The sequence below is a fragment of the Cladophialophora immunda genome, assembly GCF_000835495.1.
Source record: "Cladophialophora immunda strain CBS 83496 unplaced genomic scaffold supercont1.1, whole genome shotgun sequence".
NCBI classification, from domain to species: Eukaryota; Fungi; Ascomycota; class Eurotiomycetes; order Chaetothyriales; family Herpotrichiellaceae; genus Cladophialophora; species Cladophialophora immunda.
In genome coordinates this window covers 7985341-8001570 of record NW_015622541.1, presented here as the reverse complement: position 1 = coordinate 8001570, position 16230 = coordinate 7985341, and the positions used below count along the sequence as shown (strand labels likewise).

The 16230-nt window shown below is 53.3% G+C and overlaps 5 protein-coding genes across 5 annotated transcripts; 2 read left to right on the top strand and 3 right to left on the bottom strand.

The window, feature by feature from the left end:
- Positions 1-111: 111 nt before the first annotated feature.
- PV07_02344 (uncharacterized protein) lies at positions 112-2111 on the bottom strand. Its single transcript, XM_016388947.1, has 2 exons — positions 1695-2111; positions 112-1645 (listed from the first exon to the last, which is right to left on the bottom strand). Exons 1-2 carry the CDS (start codon positions 2027-2029, stop codon positions 208-210), a joined length of 1773 nt encoding a protein of 590 aa, XP_016255875.1. The 5' UTR covers positions 2030-2111; the 3' UTR covers positions 112-207.
- A 143-nt stretch (positions 2112-2254) lies between these two features.
- On the top strand, positions 2255-4110 carry PV07_02343 (uncharacterized protein). The gene is made up of 2 exons (XM_016388946.1): positions 2255-2620; positions 2677-4110. The coding sequence occupies exons 1-2, from the start codon at positions 2345-2347 to the stop codon at positions 3130-3132; spliced, it is 732 nt and encodes a 243-aa protein (XP_016255874.1). The 5' UTR covers positions 2255-2344; the 3' UTR covers positions 3133-4110.
- PV07_02342 (acetyl-coenzyme A synthetase) lies at positions 4002-6656 on the bottom strand. The gene is made up of 4 exons (XM_016388945.1): positions 6332-6656; positions 6215-6243; positions 4686-6159; positions 4002-4632 (listed from the first exon to the last, which is right to left on the bottom strand). Exons 1-4 carry the CDS (start codon positions 6374-6376, stop codon positions 4165-4167), a joined length of 2016 nt encoding a protein of 671 aa, XP_016255873.1. The 5' UTR covers positions 6377-6656; the 3' UTR covers positions 4002-4164.
- Positions 6657-7402: 746 nt separating this feature from the next.
- Positions 7403-8869, bottom strand: PV07_02341 (uncharacterized protein). Its single transcript, XM_016388944.1, has 2 exons — positions 8412-8869; positions 7403-8297 (listed from the first exon to the last, which is right to left on the bottom strand). The coding sequence occupies exons 1-2, from the start codon at positions 8545-8547 to the stop codon at positions 7612-7614; spliced, it is 822 nt and encodes a 273-aa protein (XP_016255872.1). The 5' UTR covers positions 8548-8869; the 3' UTR covers positions 7403-7611.
- Positions 8870-9045: 176 nt separating this feature from the next.
- On the top strand, positions 9046-16230 carry PV07_02340 (uncharacterized protein). The gene is made up of 6 exons (XM_016388943.1): positions 9046-9427; positions 9491-9583; positions 9838-13361; positions 13586-13831; positions 13888-15660; positions 15732-16230. The coding sequence occupies exons 1-6, from the start codon at positions 9328-9330 to the stop codon at positions 15831-15833; spliced, it is 5838 nt and encodes a 1945-aa protein (XP_016255871.1). The 5' UTR covers positions 9046-9327; the 3' UTR covers positions 15834-16230.

Sequence of the window (16230 nt, the reverse complement as noted above, 5' to 3'; positions counted from 1 at the left end):
GGAGAATAGTGGCTCCGGTCCCGAGGTTGATGGTGGGTGAATTGGGCAGCATTTCGGCGTCGCCTAAGCTGTGCCAGCTATGCACGAGTTCTGGGTGTTCTGGACAGCTGAGCCACTACTTGAATCCACCCACAGTTGGACAGCCTTGTCTCTCAACAAAACCTAATCTAGTTGTTCGGGTCCAGCTGGACTCTCATGGGCTTGCGTCTAATTGCTTAATTCGTGGTACCTCCGATGGGCGGCCAATGCGAACGCCGGGATGGCGTTTTCACAGATCTCGCACTGCTCCAACGGCTGGCTCTCGCCATCTTCCGAGTCCCAGTCATCCTCCACCGACACGTCAATATCAGATTCTGTCATCATTGCGTCGGGTGACTGAGCAGCTGGAGAATTCGGAATGGCCGAGCCAGTCTGCTCCGCTTCCTCTGGATGGACAGTCACTCTGAAGTCCTTGAGTACTTCGTCCTGTCGCCGAAACATCCTTCCAATATCTCGCCCTTGACTGTCCTTTGTTTCAGCTGCTGTCTCTGCCATGTTGGTGGCAGCAACATTGATCAAGCTGAGATTCCAGCTGGCCTGTTCATGATGGAGTTTTCGAAACATCGGGACCAGTGCTTCCTCGACCAGACGGTGGGCAAGTGCAGAGGGTGCCTCAGTCAGGCTGAAGACGAAGTTCGGCATAGGCCCTGACCGAGAGCTGCGCTGAAAGGCCCGTGCTCGTACTCCATCCGGGCCTAGTAGTGGACGAGGCCTTGTAGATAGCCGCAGAGTTCGCGGATGTGCCATCCACCGACGTTGCAGATTTTCACAATCACCTCTTCCATCGTCATCGGCGTCCTCCAACAGATCAATTTGCAGACGCCGAATCAGTCTCTCGCCCAAGATGTGGAGCTGCTTCTTGACTTCTTCAAAAGTGTGTAGGTACTTCATGTACGAATCCTCCTGGCTAATCTGCGAGGGAATGCGCTTCGCTTTGGCAACCTCCGAGTCATCGGCTCCGTGAATTAGGTCCCATATCTTCCCACCAATGCCTTTAACCGATCCTGGACCGGCCATGATCTCATCGAGCATCTTAGGACCCATACCAGGATAGGACCGAACGTCGAGAACAGTTACTGACTCTTTCGTGCCTCCATATACCAGACCATCAGAAAAAGCAGCCTCTCGACCGAGTACATGGGCACGGATCTTCTGGGCCAGCTTGAATCCAATGCCGGGGATCTTTCCTATGTCATGGTCATCAAGAAACCGAGTAACAGTGCTCACCCCGCTGCCAGTTGGCTCACATGGTGGCAAAATTGTGGTTTGGTTTTTGGGTTTGTTCACATTCCCAGCCAGCTTCGCCAACAGCTTGTTCATAGCGATTCCTACAGTGGATGTGTATCCCTTCTGGGACTCCAGTTCATGTCGGAGGTGTCTTGCCAGATGACTCCCAAGGACAATGCGCAATCGCAACTCTTCATCTTCTTCCGATAGCTGGGTGGGGACTGACGGGCTCGACGGATAGGTAGGACCATAGACACTGGATGCGTCATACGCGAAGCCAACAGTAGGATCGTCTCTGTTCATGCAGAAGAAAGAATGAGAAAGATCGTTGGGATTGAGCAAACCCATGTTGTAGTCTATCATGTCCGTGCAATCGAGCCTGCCCACGCTGTCAGCTGGGTGCGCACAATTTGGTGATTCTAGCGTACCAGACTTCATCAAACCCAAGTCGCTCTGCCCTCCCACTCCAGATGGACTGCTGGAGGAAATTGTACAAATCTTTGGAAGCATCACGAAACCGAGTCAAGTCCTCACCTAGGACAATCACCGCCTCGGGGCACACTTTTCGAGCCTCGGTGATAAGCTGAAGCTTTCGTAGACCTCTTCGCCGAGCCTCATAGTTACAGGTCACCACAATCTGCTTTTGTTGGATGGCCAGAGGCACCGACTTGAGCGCCGGATTCTCATTTTCGACCACTGAGGCGTAGAAACAGTCGTAGTCGAAATGAATGATGACTCGCTGCAGGCCACGAGGACTGGGCATATTAGTGTCAAGACCATGATGGCCTAAGCCGATGCTTGAGAGGCGAGCACGGGTATGGCCTCATGCGTACTCATAGATGCCGGCGGACGTGGAAGAGAGAGGGTAAGTTTCAAGTGGTGGTTGGTGGCCAATGTGACCCGTGCGGAGAGAATTCCCCCAGTCGCGTCCCGATATCTCGGTCGCGTCCGGTCGGTAAACAATTTACCTCAATAACTATTCGACGAAGTACTCTACTTAACAACTACAACTTTCATGTCGCGTCAAAGGCAGTCCAGGTGACGGAAGGCGCAGCTGCGCCCACTTCGAGCAGGGTCAATGTCGCAAGGAAATCCCGCTTTCCCAGGTCGAAATCTCTATGCGTCCTCGAGTAAGCTACCCGATCGCACGGCGCAAAAGCCTGGTACCACTGTAGCCTCGCAACAATATTCCCAGTCGACGTTCGGACGGCGTCCTGAGCAACAATACCAATTCGGACAGCCTGCGGCGCCGCAGCAACAGCATGGCGCGTTGGGTGGGAGGCCGAGCATGGAGAAGGAATCGAATGCGCTCGGCGAATTGAGCGAGGAACAAAGAGATGAAATAAATGAAGCAGTATGCAACGTTCTTCCCCTGTCCTGCCAACCCTATGCTAACTCGTCAACGAGTAGTTCTCATTGTTCGACCTAGACCGAGATCGGCATCTGGACTACCATGAAGTGCGCGTCGCAATGAGGTCCTTGGGATTTTCCGTGCCCAAACCTGAGGTCGCGCAGATAATGCAATCGCAAGGAGTGCCCAAGCCACAGTTTAAGAGAGGGCCTCCCGTCAAAGGACAACAGACATATCATTCCAGTCAGCTTCTTTTACCACAAAACGCGTTCCAGCGCATAGCGGCGCAAAAGATATTCGAACGCGATCCTACGGAAGAAGTCGAACGGGCTTTGCTGTTGTTCGATCCGGACCAGCGAGGTTACATTGAAGTCGACGACATCCGCAGAGTCGCTCGAGAACTGGGCGAGACAGGTCTCGAGGATGAAGAAATACAAGCAATGGTGGAAGAGTTTGATTATGACGGGACAGGGAGCGTTGCGAAAGAGGCCTTTTACGCCATTTGTCTGCAATGAGCGGTTCCGACTGACTGTGTTTGATGAAATGATGATATCCCACGATGAGAACGACTTGATTGGAATTGGCGGCGTCGGCCCCGGGATCATTGGAGACATTCCAGCTGTCGTAAATCTAATCAAGCTATTGGTTTTTCTGTCTCAGTCTTGACACAAATATCCATGGAGCCATCGGCATTTGCGCCCCCAGAAGTTGTACCAAAACGCTTTCCCTCCATATCCGTCTCCAATGACATGAGAATCAATCGATCTTGCCCAAGACACAACTCTTCGCCATCCGACATCGTCCGTTGAGAACACCATGTGTATATATCGGGCCCGTCATGATCAGCCGTTCATCGCCTGACGCATCCCTCTTTTCGTGAAGCAGCGACGAATGCTTCGGACTTTCAAAGAATCTCCTCCGACATCCCGGGCAATCGCCCCCAACAAACATCTCCAGGCAGCTCGTCCTCTCGAACCGACGCACCAAAGGGTCACCGATGTGCCTGGAGTGTCCATCCAGTTTCGGGGGCCGAGATTGCGTATCGCTGCACCGGAACTAGAAGCAGACGAATGCTGCAGGGTCGATCTCGTCGAGCAAGGGAACATATAGTCTTTCAGGCGGCACATCGGTGTGATGGGATCTGGTCACCGTAACCGAGGCTATCATGCAGTCCGGATATGCTCAGACCGTTGGGGAGGGCGCCTATTGGACGTTCTAGGAAATCGGGTGCCTACTTTGACCTGTGTAAATTAAGGTGAGGCGGGGATCGGGAGTACTGAAGGAGATCACGATGGAGTAGCACAAAGGGGGTGTACTTTACGGGGGACTTCTGCAAGGGTCACCGTAATCTGGGTTCAGAAGTACAAAGTCGTAGAATGCTGCGTGATGGTGAAATGATTTTCTGGATCTCCATTGCTGCACAAAAAGGGCTATATACTCTCCGCTGGCCAACCTCCAAAAGCTGAGATCCACTGAAGAAATCCAAGTGCCCGAGGGTATATCTTTCAACATTTATTTCAGCACCGCCCTGCCGGTCTATTCCTCCCTCACTTCTTCTTTGACGACTTGACCGTCTCAATGATCTTGTCAACCACACTGGGGTCGCTGAGGGTCGATATATCTCCAAGACTGTCTTCCTCTCCGCTCAAGATCTTTCTCAAAATCCTCCTCATGATCTTGCCAGAGCGGGTCTTGGGAAGATCGTCGACAACGAAGACGGCCTTTGGCGCTGCAAACGGACCAATAGACTTCCGCACCTGGAGGATCAGGTCCTTGCGTATCGGTTCACCAGCATCCACGCCATCCTTGAGTGACACAAATGCGTTAACAGCTTGGCCCGTGAGTTCGTCATTGATGCCGACCACGGCGGCTTCTGCAACTCCCTCATGCTCGATCAGGGCAGCTTCGATTTCCGCGGTGGACAAACGATGTCCAGAGACATTGACGACATCGTCAACACGACCTCGGATCCAGTAATAACCTTCATGATCACGTCCGGCGCCGTCACCAGTAAACTATTCTCAATATCAGCCTGTCGTTTCTGAAGTCCTGTTACGCTGATACTTACGTAGTAACCCTTGTATACGTTCAAGTAGGTATCCATATATCTCTGGTGTGCACCCCACACAGTTCGTGCCATACTTGGCCACGGCTGCTTGAATGCCAGAACACCCTCCACGTCATTGCCCTCAATTTCCTCGCCGGAGACCGGATCAATGATCGCGGGTTCGATACCAAAGAAGGGAAGAGAGGCACTGCCGGGTTTCGTCGGCGTCACACCGGCCAGCGGTGTAATCACATGAGAGCCGGTCTCGGTTTGCCAGTAGGTGTCAACAATGTGAGCCTCTTCCTTGCCGACAGCTTCGAAGTACCACTTCCAGACCTCGGCTGCGATTGGCTCACCGACCGAGCCCAAAACTCGCAACTTGCTCAATTGATGGTGGATATGCTCGTCGCCTGCTCTCTTCAACAGGCGGAGGGCGGTAGGGGCGACATAGAACTGCGTCACGCTGTGTTTGTCGATCACGTCCCAGTAGCGGGAGAAATTGGGATAAGCTGGCGTGCCCTCGAAAACCACGGTCGCGACACCCAGCAAGAGGGGTGCGTATACGACGTATGTGTGTCCGGTGATCCAACCGACATCACCACCGCAGAAGAAGACGTCATCGTCGTGGATGTCGAAAACGTACTTGCCGGTCGCTGCAGCACCTAACAGGTAGCCTGCGGTCGAGTGCATGACACCCTTGGGCTTGCCAGTAGACCCCGATGTGTAGAGCAGGAAAAGAGGGTCCTCGGAGGCCATGGACTCCGGGGGGATGTAGGCGGGGTACTTTGCAGTCTCTTCATGCCACCACCAGTCTCGGCCTTTCGTCCACGGCACATCCGCACCTGTCCTCTGGTAGACGAGCACGTGAGTGACACCTGGGCATTTCTTGAGGGCTTCATCCACGATCTTCTTGGTTCCGATCAATTTGCCGCCACGCTTTCCTTCGTCGGTGGTGATGACAACCTTGGAGTTGGCGTCAATGATTCGGTCCGCTAGCGAGCCGGAGGAGAAACCAGCAAAGACAACCGAGTGCACGGCGCCAATGCGTGTGACGGCGAGGAAGGAAATAACTGCTTCGGGGATCATGGGCAGGTAGAGGGCAACGGTGTCACCTTTCCTGACGCCCATCTGCTTCAGGGTATAGGCCACACGTGAAACTTCGCGGAGAAGCTCGCCGTAGGTGAGCACGCGACCCTCGCCGGGTTCGTCTGCCTCGTAGATCACGGCAGGCTTGTCGGGGTTTTTGATGGCGTGGCGGTCGATGCAGTTGTAGCTGGCATTGAGGCGACCCTCAAGGAACCAGGCGGCGTCGCCGTTAGTGAAGCTGCCGGAGCGGACAGTCTTGAAGTCTTTCTCCCAGTCCAGAAGGTCCCGGGCCATTTTGGCCCAGAACTTGTCCGGCTGCTCGATGGATTCCTTGTACATGGCATAGTATTCGTCGAGGTCCTTGATGTGAGCTTTTCCGGGGCCTTTCGTGAAAAAGGGCTTGGGAACACTGCAAGGAGGTCAGTACGGTCTGGCGAGCGAGGAGATCGAGTCCTCATGCTTACTGGAAGGTGTCGACCTCGTGGGCTTCGGCCTATGTGCTTGTGGTCAGTGCCATACCCTCAGCGCCGCAAACGACGTAAGACTGTTCGGAGGAAAGGAACAAAACCGAAGCTACTCACCACGACAGGGCCCTTCTTAGGAGGCTTAACGTCGCCTTCAGACATGTTGATCTCTGTGGACTGCTCGGCGACCTTTCTATGGGGTGGAAGAGAGGGGGACAGCAAGTGTGACAGAAGAAGTCGAGCTCGGACAGACTCGAGGAGGGGGGAGTGGGTGGGTGTTTATATTGTCCGTGTTCCTCAAGTGCGCAACATGAAAGACTAGGGAAGCAGGACCCGCACCCAGGGCGGGGAGATCAGGAGGTCTAATATAGGATAGCGCAGGCAAGGAATTCAACGAGAAGATGACGATTGAACTCAACATAGTTGGTGCAACACAGACTGCTCTCTCTCTCACACACACACGATTGCCCGACGCGGAGAACAAGCAGCTCTCTTCTGGTGGTGCTGCCACCTGCCCACCCCCGCAGCGGCGAATGGCCACCCCAAGAGCGCAGGGAGACGAGCTCTGCCCAAACTCTCCCGCAAACCCATGTCCGGCTTGGTCGACGTCTGACGAAATCCAAAGCGAATCCTCGCGAATCCTCGCGCGGATGGGGAATGCTGGGGCGGTTTCGATTGGGTTTCCCGGCCTGCAATGGCTGTTCCTTGCTGCCCGCGCCAATCCGGAGTAGATGCCCCTCCATTTTCCTTTTATCCGTTGCGGATGGCGACGTTACGGAGGAGCGCCATGAACAGGCCCAGTCCATCGGCGTTGGAGCCATGGCCAGGGCAATCGAGATCCCTTCAGTCGGTTTCGTCTCTGGTCCAGCTTTGACCTCACCGAGTTTTGAAGATCCAGTGAGGTTTTCATCGCAATCGCCATACCAAGGAACCCAAGTCCATACCCCGCGGGGTCCCTCACGCAAAAGAAAAGCGTCACGCGTCACCCCCAAAAACCATCCTCTCTCGGCCTTGCATCATCGCCCTTGGGGCATGACATCTGACCCTGGACATATGGAATCGGTGGTCCAATAATGGGCCGACCAAAGAATGCCCCCGGCTGAGTCCAACGGCAACATGCAGCCTCCGAAAGTCTGCGCACAGCCGAGAGAAGTCCTCTGGGCAGCCCAGTCAAAGTCAAGAGACGGACATCGCCCTTTTACGGTCCATTCACGATCTAGATGCTCGCATGTCCCACCGGTGCCGGCCAAGCCTGTGGTGTGATGCTTCCGCCCAATGTCTTGTCTAGCAGCCAGAACGAAGATGTGAATGCCGGACCTGGCACAATACTCTGCAAAGGCATCTCATCTGACAATAATATTGCCACTCAAGAAATCGTAGTTTGTATATTTCCGCATTCAGCTTCCTTTCATCCAGGACGCTAATCCTAGCATGAATACCATAATCGCGCCGTCCCCGATGAATTCCTTGCCCATTTGTATCCACAGCCTTATTCCGCTTTTGCCCGACTGGCCCTTTGATACTGCTCTTGCGCCCTGGACCAACAATTCTCCGGTCATGAACATAAGGAACGGGTTCTGGAAGGTCGCTGGTGCCGGCGGATTCTCACCATAGGTCTGAGTGGATTTGTGGATGCTAAACACCAAGTATAAGCCCGCCATCATGGCGAAAACAACATGCACGACTTTCCAGAAGCGTGTCGCTTGTATCTCGGCCTGGCCAGGTGGCGCCTTCTGATCTCCCATCACCATGTTGGTCAGGAAGGGAGGAAGACCTGTTGCCTTTGAGATGTCGTCGGGAGACAATCCGGGGCCCGCACCCATTCCACCAGGAGCATTGGGATCTGTGGAGCTGTCCATTCCTCCCATCATTGTTTGTAGTAGCTTCAACATGGGGTCTTCCTGCTGTGCTTGGCTTTGTCCCTCTTGTGACAGGGGTTGTCTCAACATTGCCTTCAAGTACTCCTCCTGTGCCCGAAGCTGTTCCGGGGTGGGAGAGGCACCAGGTCCTCCAGCCGGTGGGGCCATCTGTTCCGGAGGAGGGGATCGCGGAGGTGGTGTTGGCACTGGCGACTCGTTTCGCACTGTGGATGGATACTGTTAGCCTGCTTGCTCTGGCAATGTCCCGTGGTTGTGTGTCGCTTGCGAAAGGGGTCTCCGGCCCGGTATCTGAGATCTGGGCCAGGAGAGGAACTCACTGCTCTCTGGAGTCCTTCCACTCAACCTTGTGATCTTATCGAGTCTCTCCGTTGCTGAACCCGTAATCTTCGCCTCACGCTTCTGACGTCGAATGCGAGCTTGTCGCTGCGCTGGCGTCTCCTCCACCTCTGCCATCTTCACAGTATCTGCAAAATTTTATCCTGTTGGTTACACCTGTCAAAATTTCTTGCGCTGCGCGTGTAAGCCGATGAAGTGGTCACGCTTCCCGACCAGACAGCGGGGAGTCGAGGATTGTCTCCGTTTGCGTTTCGTGTGATGTGATCAGGTCTTGTCTCAGAACCGCCGGCGGTCTATGGAAGCGCCACGCAGAATGACTAGGTTGGAAGGCAAGCGATCGAAAGGAAGAAGAAACAAATAAGACTAGTGGATGTCGCAGGCTCTCGAGGTGAATTTCAGCTGGTTCACAACCGGGCCATGTGAAGGAAGACCATCATGTACTCGGTACACTTTTTTAGACCAGAACCCGAATGACGTACCGCGTGATTGGTCGCCGAACTCGAGCGGCGAGGCAGCAAGCTCTTGGAGTCGGTCATGTGATTGTGACTTGGCAGCCTAAATGCAGAGATCCGCCGCCCATTGCGGAGGCCAAATCATCTCCATCCACCTCCTTTGGGGCGCGTTCAACCTCTTCTTATTCTTCTATTTGGTCGCAAGGTACCTCGACTGTATTCAGGCGCCGAGCCGTCGAGGGTTGAATCAATCAATTCCGTCCAGAGAGCTCTTCTGCCTAAGATCACTCAGGGCCGACTCGAACTCCTCAGCTTTTTGGGCGCGTCACGAATTTCCTAGACCACTTTTATATTCACAATTTGATTTCCTCCGCTCTTTCTTGCCCCGTTAATCCTCTCCTTCGTTCCAAACATTGCGCAAAGACGCGCCTCGATACCCGCCAACATGTCTTTTGGCGGTGGCGGTGGTTTCTCGTTCGGCTCGAGCAACAATACTCAAAACACGGGGTTCGGAGGTTTCGGCAGCAATACCAATACAAGTACAGGTAAGTAAGACGTGGTGTCAAGTCAAACAAGGAGTGGCTCTAATATTTTGCTTTGTGGTTCAGGGTTCGGTACAAACACGAGCTCGACTGGCTTTGGTTCCAGCACTGCGACTGCGAATCCATTCGGAGGCAGCACATTCGGATCTAATACTGGAGGTGTGTGAATCATTCTTTCACAGGCAGCGAGACGTGACCTTTTGCACTGCCTCACCCGCAACTTGCCGCTGCCATTTATCTACAGAACCTTTTTGTCTGTCTGCCACAAAGTTCCTCCAATGTCACATCAAATATGTCCCACTCAGCGCGACAATCGACCAAGCCGCAACAATCTCCCGTCCACTTAATTCGTGTTGATGATATGGCTTCTTCATCTACTATCAAGACACACAAACTAACAACGAGTTCTTCAGGTTTTGGTGGCAACACCAACACTTCCGGCTCTCTCTTCGGCAACAAGCCTGCCTCGAATCCCTTCGGCTCCACAACCACAAACACAGGAGGAGGTGGTCTATTTGGCAGCTCAAACACCAACACTGGGTTCGGTTCAGGAGGTGGTTTTGGAAGTACCAACAATGCTTTTGGCAGTAATACCGGCGGCTCGGGGTTCAGCTTCGGAAGCGCGTCGAAACCTGCATTCGGTTCCAGTACCAACTCAACTCCGTTGTTTGGCCAGGGCGGTGCAGGGACAACCAGCGGGTTCGGATCAACTTCAAGTCCATTCGGTGCTGCTGGCAGCGGAACGGCTCTAAGCAATCAGCCCGTTCCCCCTTCAGAAGGCACCGCTTCCACGCCATATGCGCCTACACTTGAGAAGGAAGCTGCGGGCCTATCGAGCAACTACCAGAGCATCAACTTTATGCCACCGTACCAAAAATATTCATTTGAGGAACTGCGACTAGCAGATTACAATGCCGGAAGAAAATATGGCAACTCCACTGGACAAGCTGGTGGGTTTGGCCAGAATACTTTTGGAGGCTTTGGGCCAAGCAACACTGGATTTGGCGCGAACGCCAACGCCACCGCCAACCCCTTCGGAACTACGGCCACGACGTCAGCATCAGGCTTCGGCTCCAATACCGCCACAACCGGTTTCGGTGGCGGCGGTCTGTTTGGAAACAAGCCTGCTGGTGGAAGTTTATTTGGCCAGCAGTCCTCTGCCGCTCCTTCTAGTGGTCTCTTTGGAACCTCCAACACGTCGACGAATGCGTTCGGCGGTGGAAATACGGGATTCGGGTCGGGAGGCGGTTTGTTCGGCCAGAACCAAACCCAGAACAAGCCAAGTTTGTTCGGCAACACTTCCAGCACTCCCTCGTCGTTCTCATTCGGCAACACCAACACTACCAATACTAACACAGGAGGTGGGTTGTTCGGCAACAACGCCAATACCTCGAACGCCGGTGCATTCGGTGGGAATCAACAACAGTCTGGAGGATTGTTTGGGAATACCGCCAACCAGCAGCAAAAGCCTTCTCTTTTTGGCAATACAGGATTTGGAACATCGACAAATCAGAACCAACAATCAAGTGGCTTGTTCGGTGGTAACGCCAACACATCCACCGGTGGTGGCCTGTTCGGCAACAATGCCAATGCCAATACTGGTACCGGCGGTGGTTTGTTCGGTACCAGTAACACCACGTCGGGAAATCCTCTGTTCGGAAACAATGCCAACAATCAGCAAAAACCTGGTGGTATTTTTGGCGGGAGCACATTTGGAAACACTGGCACCAACACCGGTGGAGGCCTTTTTGGGAATACCAACAATCAACAGCAGACAGGGGGCTTGTTCGGAAACACAAATACGAACACAGGCTCTGGGTTTTCATTCGGAAATACTGCCAACAAACCTGCAACCGGTTCTCTCTTCAACCCCACCAACACTCAGCAAGGCGGCTTCGGTGGCTCAACCGGTGGCTTTGGGGGACTATTCGGCAATTCGCAGAACCAACAGAGTCAGCAGCAGCCTGATTTTAAGGTCTCGTCCCTGAACGACCCCAATCCGTACGGTCAGACCTCTATCTGGACTGGACTGCCCGTGCCAACACCAGATAATTCAAAGCCACTTTTCACTCCGTTGTCTGCCACTCAGAAGCTAAAGGAGAGCCAGTCAAAACCACCGCCAAGTCTCAGACTCAACCAGTCTCGTTACATGACGCCACCCCGACGGTCTGGCTTTGGGTTTTCTTATTCAACTTATGGCACACCAAACAGTGCAGCCAGTACACCTGGCGGAAGTGGCCTGAGCAGCAGCATGTACGGTAGTCGCAGTTTCAATGGCGGCAGCTTTGGTCGCTCATTTGGCAAGAGTGCATCAGCTAGCAACTTGAGATCTCAATTTGCAGGGGATAGCGAAGGCGTGCTCAGTCCCAATGCATTCGCTTCCACTAATACCCGATGGTCAAGTGGCAATATGCGCCGGTTGACCATTGATCGAAGCATCAGAAACGATCTTTTCAGCCGGCCTTCCCTTCCCGCTTTTCCGACAAATGCTCTCAGTCAGTCAGTCAATGGGAACATCGAAATTTCCGCCGTCACAAATGGCGAGCCATCCTCAACCAGTGAACCACCGAATAAGTTGAAGAAGCGCGTGAGCTTTGACAAAGATACTGCCGGTGGTTCTAATGGAGTCTTAAATGGCGAATCAGGAGCTTTGGTAAGAACCGAAAGCGACCAAGATGAGGCTAATGGCACCGCTATTCCCAGAACTGTGAATGGCACATCTACGCCCGAGACCGAGCCAGTCCGCGGTAACGAACTCGCTGTTGTCCCAGAAGATCGCGAGTCAGACGATGTGATCTCTCGGAAGACAACCGTCCAAGCCAAGCCAGATCCTCAGCCTGGAGACTATTGGATGAAACCGACACGTGCTGAGCTGAGCAAGATGCCTCGTGAGAAACTGTCCCGATTTGTTGGATTCGAAGTTGGTCGAAAAGGGTGTGGCAAGGTGGTGTTCAACGGTCCGGTGGATCTCACCAGTCTTCCCTTGGACGATCTCTATGAAAAGATTGTGGAAATCCGTCTGCGGTCAGTCACCGTCTATCCTGACGCAAGCTCAAAACCCCCAGTTGGCAAGGGTTTGAACGTACCGTCGACAATTTCTATTGAGAACTCCTGGCCGCGATCCCGTGGCCAGCCTTCCTCCGCCACCAGTGGACCCATCTTTGAGAAGCATGTCAACCGCCTCAAGAAGATGCACGGTACTGAATTTGTGAATTACGAAGTGACCACGGGTGTATGGACGTTCCGAGTACCCCACTACACCCGCTATGGCTTGGACTACGATGAAGATGACGAAATGGGCCAGAGTATGCTCTCTGGTCCGCCTGACTCACTGGACAGCTCTCGCTCTGCCGAGAACTCAGGGATGGAGGTTGACAGTGAAGCACATGATGACTACGAGGCCGATGGTAACGATGATACATTTGCCTTCAAACAAAAGACCCTGCCCGGTGGCTATGGCCGGCAGTCTGTCTTCGACTATGGTGATGATGTCGCTACAGCTCAGACTGTTGAAGGTGAAGAGGGTTCCGAAATGGAAGAAGACTATTCCGACGATGACGATGACAATGAAGTGAGCATGGCAGGCTCATATCCTCCACCTGCTGCTAGCCCTAGCAGACCGATCCTCAAGCCCAGCACTGCCGGCACGCCCGGAAAGGCCCTCATTAACATTGACGGCGACTGGGCAGAACAACTTCAGCGCACTATTAGCCCACGCAAACAGAATCGCGATGCTCTTCGACAAGTACAAAGCAAAGTTCTTCTGGATCGCACGCATGAACCAATTAAACCGATTCTGGACTTGGGCAAGAACGTCAACAAGAGTGAATTTCGAACGAGCATCGACATTATGAATTCGCTTTTCAGCCGACACGAGGAAAGAATGGCCGAATTGAAAGGAAACAAGGGAAAGCCGCGGACTGGCCCGGATTTTGAGGTTTGAATTCCCTACCCCTATTCCCCCCCATTCATTTTGACCCGCTGTGCCTCTGAGTCCTGCGGCCGTGATCAGTCGTTCTTTGATGACGTGAAAGTGAGGACTTGATGTTCGCATCATCGCGCAATGTGGATTTGGGGGCACAGGTTTACGGTCACCAATAGCACATATATATGTAGGTAGTTTAATGAGAAACACATTTGCTGAAACCTTTCTTGTTCTAGTTCCCCTATGCAAAGCGCGCAAAGACCTTTGAAGACCAAGTGCGAGACGATTCCGCTGAGCTAGGCGATGACGATAAGCTCTGGCACGCAAGTTTCAAGCCTCATTTTACACCCATCAATCAGCTTGTCTACAAGTCAAGTGATGCACCCGGCGAAGGTGGTTGGGTCACAGAGGTATTGGCACATAGCGAGGCTACGGGTAGAGATGTCGTTATGACTTCGCTCCAACCGGTCAACATTGACAATGTACGAGAATCCACGGCATTGTTGTGTTTGTGAGAATTGCTGATAATGTTCCTCAGATTGCTATGTACGTCAAGGCAATCTTGACAGACGCTCAAGTGGTCCTTACCAACAATGTCCCCTCGATTGAACACGACGCTGTCGCCTTTTCTAGAGCCAAAGACCTTCTCCTACAGGAACGCTGCACTACCGAAGAACTCGACATCTACGAATTGCTTCATGTTCTTTTCGATGACTACGAGGACGAGTTCACTCAAGGTCTAAACCGCCAGCAGCAACATGAATTTCAGTTCCGTATCCGCAGAGATCGCCTTTCCAAGTATCTCTCGGAGCTCATATGGCGCCGCCACGGCGACCGCATCAAAGAGGCCTCGAAACTTAACGGCGCAACCGCAGCCGTCATGCAGCTTACGGCGAACAGCATTCACGCAGCATGTGATGCACTCACCCAAGAGAAGGACTTTCACCTTGCATTGTTGGTCGCCCAAATTGGGCAGGCTGATTCAGCCTTCCAGGAAGATATGGCCGATCAAATCTCTGCATGGCGTGGTCAAGGGGTCATTTCCGAAATGAGCGAGGAGATTCGCGCACTGTACGAGATACTCTCAGGAAACACCAGCATCGTACAGGGAAAGCAGAATGTGCCTGTTGAAGATCGTGCGTCGACATTCGCGATCTCGGAAAAATTCGACTTGGACTGGATCCAGGCTTTTGCGCTGTGCTTTTGGTATGGAAAGCACAAAAATGGCGAGATTTACGAAGTTGTAGCGGATTTCCAAGAGAAAGTGAATTCAAGGCTTGAATCGGCCGCTCCTGTGCGTGGGAATGATGAGGATCCCCTGTGGGTGGTGTTGAAGATCTTCGCGAGCAACGCTGAGACCAGCAAGGGAAGGTCTGGCAGCAAGGCGACAGCTTCTGTCACTAACCAGGTCGAGAAACCTGTGCTCCCTCAAGCTCTTTCGGCGCTGTCACAACATTGGGATTCCTCGGGGACGTTTCGCCTTTACCACGCCATCGCCGCTACAATCCCAGGAGTGTCGACCGACCAGGACAGATCGGACGACCTGGCTGCATCACTCGCTTTCGAGCACTCGGCTCGCCGAAACACATTGGGCGCAGTTTATGCACTCCTGCACCTTTCCGATCCGGCACAGCGAGCAGCTCAGATCCGAGATCTCTTCAACCGCCATGCCGCAACACTACCGCGTGCGCCACGTCCTGGCGCCCCAGCCGGCCAAGACTCTCCCTTGTGGACCGCTTTCACTGTGTCTCTCAAGGTCCCTGCGCCGTGGATTCACCAATCGAAAGCCCTTCACGCACGCTCATGTAACAATCCCCTCGCAGAATTGAATTATCTCCTCGCCGCGGGAGACTTTTGCAGTGCTCATGACTGCTTCCTACGTCGCGTCGCCCCACGATTGGTGATCGACGAAGACTGGGAAACCCTGCGACAGGTGTTGGGATGGTTGGGGCACGAGGCGGAGCAGAAAGTTGACGCCGCGGTGGCGACGAACGACGCCGAAGGGTCAGGAACCGAGTGGAAGAAGGGCGGACAAGTTTATTCGGATTTCGTGGAGTTAATGTCGTTGATGGATAACCCCATGTCTCCACGGCGCGATTCCGCTGACGGCAGAGCGAAGACAACACTGCTTACGCGACTCCAAGGTTCGCTGACGGACTTGAATGCACAGCCCCAAAACACGTCATCGGCGGGCTCCTCGGAACTGAACAAGGATCGCGAGAAGCTTGAGGAGAGAGTTGCGCTGTGCGAGATGGGGAAAATGGTTGCAAGAGTTTTGGAGTTGGAGACAGAAGACGATATCGGTGAAAAGGTATGTTGACGGGCTTGTTTTCCTTTCTGAGCCTGACACTTTGAATGGCCACTGACAGCTTGTGTGAGCAGAGACAGATCCTCAACCTCCCCCTCAACGCGGACGCAAGGCTCATCCATTCCCGCACTTTAGGTGTGGAATATTATCGCGGTGTGATGGCGATGGCACGTTGAACCTCCTCGGGCACCGCTTTGTACGGCTTGGTATCATGGGAAGTTGGGCAATTGAGTATGCGGAACGGCTGTGGGAGGCGTCAACAAGGAAAATTGGGCTTAGTTGGGAATAAACGAGAAATCTGCAGAGGTCCAAGTAATTCATTCTCGTTCAGAGGAAAATCAGGAAAAAGCAGTCAAAAGTCCAGCAAGAGATCGGCTCAACCGGGGCGGCTTGAGAGCTATTCTAGTGGCGAAGGGTTTCCACAGCGATGATGAATTCGAATGAGAACGTGTGTTGGGTGCAATAGAGAGAGAGGCGGACGCTACTTTCCACCCTGTCTGCTGACTTCAAATATTAAAGGGTGAACGGCACGTCCATCTAGGTTGAGTCTTTGGGTTCTAATGTATATGAAGG

What these genes read in the sequence shown, in the direction of transcription:
- PV07_02344 (XM_016388947.1), bottom strand. Translation starts at nt 2,029, where the DNA reads ATGCCCAGTCCTCGTGGCCTGCAGCGAGTCATCATTCATTTCGACTAC. An exon ending in CTTGGGTTTGATGAAGTCTG is followed by an intron (nt 1,646 to 1,694) that starts GTACGCTAGAAT and finishes CAGCGTGGGCAG; the next exon opens with GCTCGATTGCACGGACATGA.
- PV07_02343 (XM_016388946.1), top strand. Translation starts at nt 2,345, where the DNA reads ATGTCGCAAGGAAATCCCGCTTTCCCAGGTCGAAATCTCTATGCGTCC. An exon ending in GAGATGAAATAAATGAAGCA is followed by an intron (nt 2,621 to 2,676) that starts GTATGCAACGTT and finishes GTCAACGAGTAG; the next exon opens with TTCTCATTGTTCGACCTAGA.
- PV07_02342 (XM_016388945.1), bottom strand. Translation starts at nt 6,376, where the DNA reads ATGTCTGAAGGCGACGTTAAGCCTCCTAAGAAGGGCCCTGTCGTG. An exon ending in CTAAGAAGGGCCCTGTCGTG is followed by an intron (nt 6,244 to 6,331) that starts GTGAGTAGCTTC and finishes ACAAGCACATAG; the next exon opens with GCCGAAGCCCACGAGGTCGA. An exon ending in CACGAGGTCGACACCTTCCA is followed by an intron (nt 6,160 to 6,214) that starts GTAAGCATGAGG and finishes ACCTCCTTGCAG; the next exon opens with TGTTCCCAAGCCCTTTTTCA.
- PV07_02341 (XM_016388944.1), bottom strand. Translation starts at nt 8,547, where the DNA reads ATGGCAGAGGTGGAGGAGACGCCAGCGCAGCGACAAGCTCGCATTCGA. An exon ending in TGGAAGGACTCCAGAGAGCA is followed by an intron (nt 8,298 to 8,411) that starts GTGAGTTCCTCT and finishes ATCCATCCACAG; the next exon opens with TGCGAAACGAGTCGCCAGTG.
- PV07_02340 (XM_016388943.1), top strand. Translation starts at nt 9,328, where the DNA reads ATGTCTTTTGGCGGTGGCGGTGGTTTCTCGTTCGGCTCGAGCAACAAT. An exon ending in CAATACCAATACAAGTACAG is followed by an intron (nt 9,428 to 9,490) that starts GTAAGTAAGACG and finishes TTTGTGGTTCAG; the next exon opens with GGTTCGGTACAAACACGAGC. An exon ending in GGACTGGCCCGGATTTTGAG is followed by an intron (nt 13,362 to 13,585) that starts GTTTGAATTCCC and finishes TTCTTGTTCTAG; the next exon opens with TTCCCCTATGCAAAGCGCGC.